This window comes from Erythrolamprus reginae, chromosome Z, assembly GCF_031021105.1.
Source record: "Erythrolamprus reginae isolate rEryReg1 chromosome Z, rEryReg1.hap1, whole genome shotgun sequence".
Classification (NCBI taxonomy): Eukaryota; Metazoa; Chordata; class Lepidosauria; order Squamata; family Dipsadidae; genus Erythrolamprus; species Erythrolamprus reginae.
In genome coordinates, this window is record NC_091963.1 from 143,753,583 (window position 1) to 143,761,916 (window position 8,334).

The 8,334-nt window shown below is 48.4% G+C and overlaps 1 protein-coding gene across 2 annotated transcripts in view; it reads left to right on the forward strand.

Moving 5' to 3' along the window:
• Positions 1-8,334, forward strand: part of TOX4 (TOX high mobility group box family member 4) — a 46,905-nt gene extending 38,571 nt beyond the window's left edge. For both annotated transcript variants that reach the window (XM_070729005.1, XM_070729006.1), the window contains 4 exons: positions 1,460-1,540; positions 3,028-3,747; positions 5,331-5,494; positions 7,920-8,334. In XM_070729005.1, the coding sequence (XP_070585106.1) occupies positions 1,460-1,540; positions 3,028-3,747; positions 5,331-5,494; positions 7,920-7,983 (1,029 nt within the window). In that variant the 3' untranslated portion in view covers positions 7,984-8,334. The remainder of the gene's footprint in view (positions 1-1,459; positions 1,541-3,027; positions 3,748-5,330; positions 5,495-7,919) is intronic.

Consider the following 8,334-nt stretch of genomic DNA (forward strand, 5'->3'; position numbering starts at 1 on the left):
ATAGGCTCAAAATACAGAAAGACCTAGATAGATTAACACTGTGGGCCCAAACTTACAAAATCATGTTCAACGTCGAGAAGAGTAAAGTCCTTCACCTAGGTAAAAAAGACCCTAGACACGCATACGGTCTGGAGGAACCCTACTTAGCAGTAGTGATGTCGGAGTCTTGGTGGATAATCAACTAAATATGAGCCAGCAATGAGCAGTAGCGGCTAAAAAGGCTAACAGCTAAAAAGCTGTATCAACGGGGATACACTCCAAGACCAGAGAGGTATTAATGCCACTCTATAATGCCCTTGTCAGAAAACATCTGGAGTACTGCATTCAGTTCTGGTCACCAAACTTCAAATGAGACATAGAAACTCTGGAGAAGGTGCAGAAAAGAGCCACCAAAATGATTAGGGGACTAGAAGACTTATGAAGAGCGATTGCTGGAACTGGACATGGATAGCCTAGAGAAAAGAAGGGCCAGGGGGGCATGATAGCAGTCTACAAGTACTTGAGGGGATGCCACAGAGAGCAGGGGGTCACACTGTTTTCCAGGGCACCAGAGGGCCAGATGAACAACGGTTGGAAGCTGATCAAGGAGAAATTCAACCTAGAAATAAGGAAGAAAGTCCTGACGGTCAGAGCGATCAACCAATGGAGCGGCCTGCCAGCGGAGGTTGTAAACTCCCCAACTTTGGACATTTTCAAGAGGAGATTGGACTGTGATTTGGCTGGGGTGCTGTAGGATTTCCTGCTTAAGCAGGGGGTTGGACTTGACCTGCAACGTCCCTTTCAACTCTAATAAATAAATAAATAAAAGATAGGTTTGTCGAGAATCATAAAGTACAACTCTTAATGATAGTCTGGGTACAAACAAGCAAGCAAATCATATTAGAAACCAGTCAATATAAATTATAAGGATCCAAGCAACAAAGTTATGATTATATAATCATTTGTGGGAGGAGGCAGGTGATGGGAACAAAGAGAAAATTAATAATAGTGCAGACTTAGTAAATAGTTTGACAGTGTTGAGAGAATGATTTGTTTAGCAGAACGATGGCATTCAGGAAGAAAATGTTATTGTGCCTAGTTGTTCAGTTGTGCAGTGCTGTATAGTGTCATTTTGAAGTTGAGAAACCAGGTTGCTACCAGAACTGGTACGTGAACACCTGAGTTGAAGATCAGCAAGTAAAGGGACTAGAGATGGTATATAACTGGTTCTATCTGGTTTGGGCAGACCGATAGCCTTTACTGTGGGGTAGCCCAAACTCCCCACCCATAATTACATCTTATTTATCCACGTTTTCAATGCTCTGTGCGGGTGTGGAAAGCTTTGCGAATGTGTGGACATGCATGTGGGCGTGCTCTCATTTGCGAGCCGACGGGGAAGGCAAGTCAATATCACCCCTGAAGGGGACATGTTGAGTAGCCTGCCTGCTTTATAATTCCCATATCTCCTTTTTTTTCCTAGGTGTACAAGCGGAAAACGGAAGCCGCCAAGAAGGAATATTTAAAAGCGTTAGCTGCCTATCGGGACAACCAAGAGTGCCAAGTAAGGAGACAGGTCCTCCTCCCCTATTCCTATCCTTGCTTTCCACTGAAACTTTTCCCTTATTTAATTCGCCTTCCATGGAAGAAAGGCCTGAGATTTCATTTGCCAGCAAACTGCCTTTGCTGATAAATGGTGTCTTTCTAGTACGGGGTGCAAAGATGGGTTTCAGCAGGTTCTGGCCAGTTCTGGAGAACCAAACTGGAGTAGTTTGGAGAGCCGGTAAGTACCGCCTCTGACTGGCTCCACCCTCATCTATTCTGTGCCTCCCTAATCCTAGCTGATCGGGAGGAAATGGGGATTTTGCAGTAACTTCCCGCTGGAGTAGGAATGGAGATTTTTACAGTATCCGTCCCCTGCCATGTCCAAAAAGCCACGCCCACAGAACTGGTAGTTAAAAAAAATTGAATCCCACCACTTTTGGAGTGTCAAACTCGATTGGCCATGGTCGGGGTGGGCGTCGCAAGCTTGACGTTACTCGTCTTGGGGGCGCCTATGGTGGCCCAAGCACAGTGGGCTCCTGAGCTCCGTTTTCCGGCTGTGACAACCTCCTGTCAGCCCTCAGATGGAGAGTCAATAGCCCCCAGGTCTGGATGGTGCTGATGAGGAAGAGAAGGATCAGCTGGGTCCAGTGCCCGACGTGCAGATGCGCGGAAGGCAGAGGAGAGGAAAGCAGTGGAAATCTATGGGCCAATCCTGGGGACAGAAGAGCCACCTCTGCTAGCGAAGCTCCATCTTGGATTGCTGGCGCTCCTAATAAATAGCTAGAGGTATAACAAGCAGGAAGAGGGAGATTGTGATCCCCTTATGTAGAGCGCTGGTGAGACCACATTTGGAATACTGTGTTCAGTTCTGGAGACCTCACCTGCAAAAAGATATTGACAAAATTGAACGGGTCCAAAGACGGGCTACAAGAATGGTGGAAAGTCTTAAGCATAAAACGTATCAAGAAAGACTTCATGAACTCCATCTGTAGAGTCTGGAGGACAGAAGGAAAAGGGGGGACATGATCGAAACATTTAAATATGTTAAAGGGTTAAATAGGGTTCAGGAGGGAAGTGTTTTTAATAGGAAAGTGAACACAAGAACAAGGGGACACAATCTGAAGTTAGTTGGGGGAAAGATCAAAAGCAACATGGGAAAATATTATTTGACTGAAAGAGTAGTAGATCCTTGGAACAAACTTCCAGCAGACGTGGTTGGTAAATCCACAGTAACCGAATTTAAACATGCCTGGGATAAACATATATCCATTGTAAGATAAAACACAGGAAATACTATAAGGGCAGACTAGATGGACCATGAGGTCTTTTTCTGCCGTCAGTCTTCTATGTTTCTATGTTTCTAAATGAGTCTTTGAGATAACTTCAGACTTAAGTGATTGTTGTGTTTGAGAGACTGGGTCAGAACACCGGGACAGGGAAGCATAGCCACTCACACATTTGGTCTCTCCTTGAACTGTGCCCCTGATTTTGTCTTCCCTTCCCCAGACCACGGTAGAGACAGTGGAGCTGGACCTGATCGCCTCTCCTGCAGAGCAGCTGACCCCTGTTGTGGAATCGGCTTCTTCTCCGGCTACGGTGCCACCCAACCCTCCAGCCTTGGAGAATCCGCCTCCTCCTCCTCCACCACCACCACCACCACCTACTATCATCCCTGCCCAGCCCACGGTGGTGGTGACCTCCAGCGCTGGCCCCCAATCGGCTGGCCAAACCAGCATCACCAAGATCATCATTCCTAAGCAAATGCTGCCGTCCTCGCTGGCGGTCACGTCGCAAGGAGGCGTGGTGACAGTGATCCCCGCCACGATGGTGACCTCGCGGGGCATCCAGCTGGGGCAGCTGCAAGCCGGGACAGGAACCACCCAGATTGTCACCCGTTCGGTTTTGGCCGCGGCTGCTGCAGCCGCCTCGTCCATGCACCTGCCGCGGCTGCAGCCTCCCCCTCTTCAGCAGATGCCTCAGCAGCCCCCTGCCCAGCCGATCACCATCCTCCAGCAGCCCCCTCCCCTTCAAGCCATGCAGCAGCCTGCTCTGCAACAGAAGGTGCGCCTCAACCTGCAGCAGCCCCCGCCCCCGCTGCAGATCAAAATCCTGCCCCCGCCGGCCCTTCAGATCCAGCCCATTGCTCTGCGGACGGAAGAAAACAGCCCCGAGAGGACCAGCACTGAGATCCAAGCATCTCCGGAGCCCATCGATGTTGTGCCAGAGGTAAGGAGCCATGTGGGCAAAGAATATTAAGAGAGCATTGAAGTGAATAGCAGAATAACAAAACAGGAAAGTTGAAAGAATAGGAACAGAACAGAACGGTGGAGTGAAGAGTGGAATTATTATTATTATTATTTATTATTTATTGGATTTGTATGCCACCTCTCTCCGCAGACTCGGAATAGAATAATAATAATAATAATAATAATAATAATAATAATAATAATAATAATAATAATTTATTAGATTTGTATGCCGCCCCCCTCCGAAGACTCGGGGCGGCTCACAACAATAATAAAAGCAATATTATAGTAGAACAAATCTAACATTAAAAAACATATAAAACCCTATCATTATTTAAAAAACCAAACAACACATTCATACCAAACATAAAACAAAATATAAAAGAGCCTGGGGGAAAGGTGTCTCAACTCCCCCATGCCTTGCGGTATAAGTGAGTCTTGAGTAGTTTACGAAAGGCAAGGAGGGTGGGGACAGTTCTAATCTCCGGGGGGGGGAGTTGATTCCAGAGGGCAGGGGCCGCCACAGAGAAGGCTCTTCCCCTGGGGCCCGCCAAACAACATTGTTTAGTCGACGGGACCCGGAGAAGGCCAACTCTGTGGGACCTTATCGGTCGCTGGGATTCGTGCAGTAGCAGGCGGTTCCAGAGGTATTCTGGTCTAGAAGAGTATAGAATATGGAATAGAATAGAATAGAATAGAATACTAAGGTGGGGTGGAACGGAACAGAACAGAACAGAACCAGAGTTGGAATGGACCTTGGAGGTCTTCTAGTCCAATCTCCTGCTCAGGCAGGAAACCCTATACCCGTGATGGTGAACCTATGGCTTGTGGTACACGCAGTCATATTGCAGGGCACATTGCCCTATGTAAGCATTTGCGCGCTAGCCAGCTGGTTTTCAGCCTTGTGGAAGGCTATTTCGCCCTCCGGAATGCAGCGCGAGACACCCCAAAACGCAGTGCAAGCACGCCCTCCTATGGATGCACCCCTCCCTCCACATGTGCGGCAGAGACCCGAAGACCAGCTGGCTGGCATGTGGCACGTACGTATGTGCAGTGGAGTTAGGCTGGGGTGATAGCATGCCCCCACTCTCCTTGCCTTTCGCAAGCTCCTTAAAACCCAGCTCTGTCGTCAGGCATTGAAATTTCTCTTCCCCCTAGGCTTATAGAATTTATACATGGTATGCTTGTATGTATGAATGGTTTTTTTAAATTGGGGTTTTTTAGATTGTTTTTAATATTAGATTTGTTTACATTGTCTTTTTATATTGTTGTTAGCCGCCCCGAGTCTTCGGAGAGGGGCGGCATACAAATCTAATAAATAAAATAAATAAATAAATAAAATAAATGCCATAGGTTCGCCCTCACAGGTGTAGGGTCTCCTGCTCGTGCAGTGAGTTGGACTAGAAGATCTCCAACACTGTTGCTCTGTCAATCAAAAAGGCATTTTAATCTCGCTCCCCTCCCCCGCCATTTCCTCCTCCGATTTATAGGACCAAAGAGCCTGTGTTTTCTGTCTCCCCACTCTGGCTAAATCTCCACAACTTCTTTTTCTTCTCCTTCCAGGTGGAGTCTCCAACGCAAATGCACGTGGAGCTAGTCTCCGAGTCGCCCGTGGCCATGTCACCCCGCCCTCGCTGCATCCGGGTGGGCTGCGACAACCCTCCCGTGGTCAACAGCGACTGGGACAACGAATACTGTAGCAATGAATGCGTGGTTAAACATTGCAGGTGTGTTTGCTTAGAGCAGGGGTGTCAAGACTCAATTTCATTGAGGGCTGTGGTAAGGAGTGGGCTCCAACTTACGTTGCTGACGGTTTGCTTCCTCCCATTGCTGCACAGTAGAAAAAAAAAAATCAGAAAAAAATTCCAAACAAGATGGCGACACATGCATACTGCCAGACACTCGGTTTCTGTGCATGTGCAGAAGAAATTAATTTTAAAAAAACCAGAAAAGAAATCATTTTAAAAAAAGATGGCAGTCTCCATGGACCAGCACAGACCGACCGATCTGGTTCCATGATGTCATTGTGATGTCGCCAGCGGGTTGCTACGTGTTTGGACAAACCGGTGTGAACTGGGAGGAAATCACAGTTGACTCCAAGTTGACCTCATGGGAGCCGGGCAGGCGTGGCCGACTGGGTAGGTGTGACCGATTGGGTGGGCATGGCCAGTTTGACGCCACATGGTCAACTGGGTGGACGTGGCCAACTTAATGCCACTCCCTATACTGCTGCCATGTTTCCTCTTCACACTGGATAGAGTGGCAAAAGCGACGCAGGATCAAAAGCAACGTGAGAAAATATTATTTTACTGAAAGGGTAGTAGATCCTTAGAACAAACTTCCAGCAGACGTGGTTGGTAAATCCACAGTAACTGAATTTAAACATGCCTGGGATAAACATATATCCATTGTAAGAAAATACAGGAAATACCGTGTTTCCCCGATAGTAAGACACCCCCGATTGTAAGACGTATCGGGGGTTTCAGGGGGGTCGGCTAATATAAGCCGTACCCCGAAAGTAAGACGTATTGCCGCCTCCTGCCCACTTCCGCGCCGCCCCCCCCCTCCATACGTCACCGCGCGTCATGGCAGGGCAGGGTTGGGATCGGGGCTGCTGCTGCTGTGTGGTAGAATTCCCAGCGCGGGGGCGGGAAGCGCAAGTGTGAGCCGAGCCGAGAGTGGAAAAGAAACACCCCCCTCCCCATTTTGGGGCGAGAAGCAGCGAAGGGAGGAGCAGCTGCCGCTTCGCTTCGCCATGGATTGCAGCCGCCTCAGGACTCTTATTAATAGATACGTAAGTAAGCACGCGAAGGGGGGTGGGGAAGGCACGCGCGAGACGCCGCTGTTGTCGTCGTCGTCGTCAACCGAGCCGAGCGCCAACTTCGCCTCTTGCGGTAAGGATTCTGGGAAGGCGTCACTTCCTAGAAGCGGTGGATTCCGAAAGCAGCTTCTTTTTTGTGTGTGCAAAAGTCGGTGCCGCCTCCCTCACGGCACCGACTTTTGCACACACAAGAAAGAAGCTGCTTTCGGAATCCACCGCTTCTAGGAAGTGACGCCTTCCCAGAATCCTTACCGCAAGAGGCGAAGTTGGCGCTCGGCTCGGTTGACGATGACGACAACAGCGGCGTCTCGCGCGTGCCTTCCCCACCCCCTTCACGTGAGCAGCGCGGCGTGGCGGCGGTGATGGAGGAGGAGGAAGAGGAGGAGAACGAGGGCGGGTGTCGCCCTTGAGGAGGCTGCCCTGGAGCCCTGAGGTTGAACTTGGAAAAGGGCTCACGAGGCTCCTGTCCCGCAGCTGCCCTTCTGGACTCTGGGGAGATGCCGCCTTCGGGAACACGACCCTTTCAATTTTTTTCCAATATAAGACATACCCCGAAAGTAAGATGTAGTGGGGCTTTTGGGAATAAAAAGAAAGTAAGACACTGTCTTACTTTCGGGGAAACACGGTAGTATAAGGGCAGACTAGATGGACCATGAGGTCTTTTTCTGCCGTCAGTCTTCTATGTTTCTATGTTTCTGGGATGGCTCCTTACATTTTTCAGGACCACCTCTGGCTTAGAGCTTCTGTGTAGTGGTCCTCAAAGTTAACGTGGAAAGAAATTTCCCTGATTTAGCCATGCTGGTACTACTGTGGGTCAGAATCCAGTACAGGGAGTCCTTGACTTACGACCGCAATTGAGCCACAAAATTTCTGTGTCGAAGATAGAAATCGATAAGTGAATCTTGCCCCATTTTACGGCCTTTTCTTGCTACAATTTGTTAAGTGAATCATTGCGGGTTGATACGTTAAGTAACCCCGGCTCTTAATCAAATTTGGTTTCCCCCATTGACTTTGCCTTTGTCAGAAGGTCGCAAAAAGGGGATCACGTGACCTTGGGATGCAGCAACCGTCATAAATACGAATCATTGGCCCAGCTTCTGAATTTGGATCACGCGGCCTTGCGAGTGCAAGAAAAGTCGTAACTCTGGAAAACTTAAGTCCCTTTTTCCACTACCCATTGTAACTTTGAATGGTCACTAAATGAACCATTGTAAAACAAGGACTGCCTGTATATTAATTTTCTTTCAGTTTGTTTTTCTGTTAACTGACACGTGTTCCTCCTGTCCGTTCCCCCCTCCCCATTTTTTTTTCTCTCTCTCTCACATATCCAGGGATGCGTTCCTAGCTTGGTTGGCCTCCCGCAATTCCAATAACAACGTTGTCTTTGTGAAATAACATCCCGCCCCCATAATAACAGTGCTGGAGAAAGAAACTACACACTTTTGTGTTGCCGTGCCCATTTTTTAATCCCAAAAGGACGTCCAAATCCAGAAGAAGAAGAAGAATCTCATCCTTGTAACTATGGGGATGGGAAGCAGGTTCTGAACTGAAGAGCCACCAGCAAGAGAAAAAGAATCCCATCCCTTTGGAAAAGTGTTCGAGGAAGAAAACTATGGGATGGCACTGCTTCCCCTGCCCTTCTCTCTCTCTCTCTCTCTCTCTTTCTCTTTTTCTACACCCACAATCACCTTAATAATGTTTCTCTTGACGGAGCGATTAAAGCTGAAAGAAGAATCTCGGCTAAAA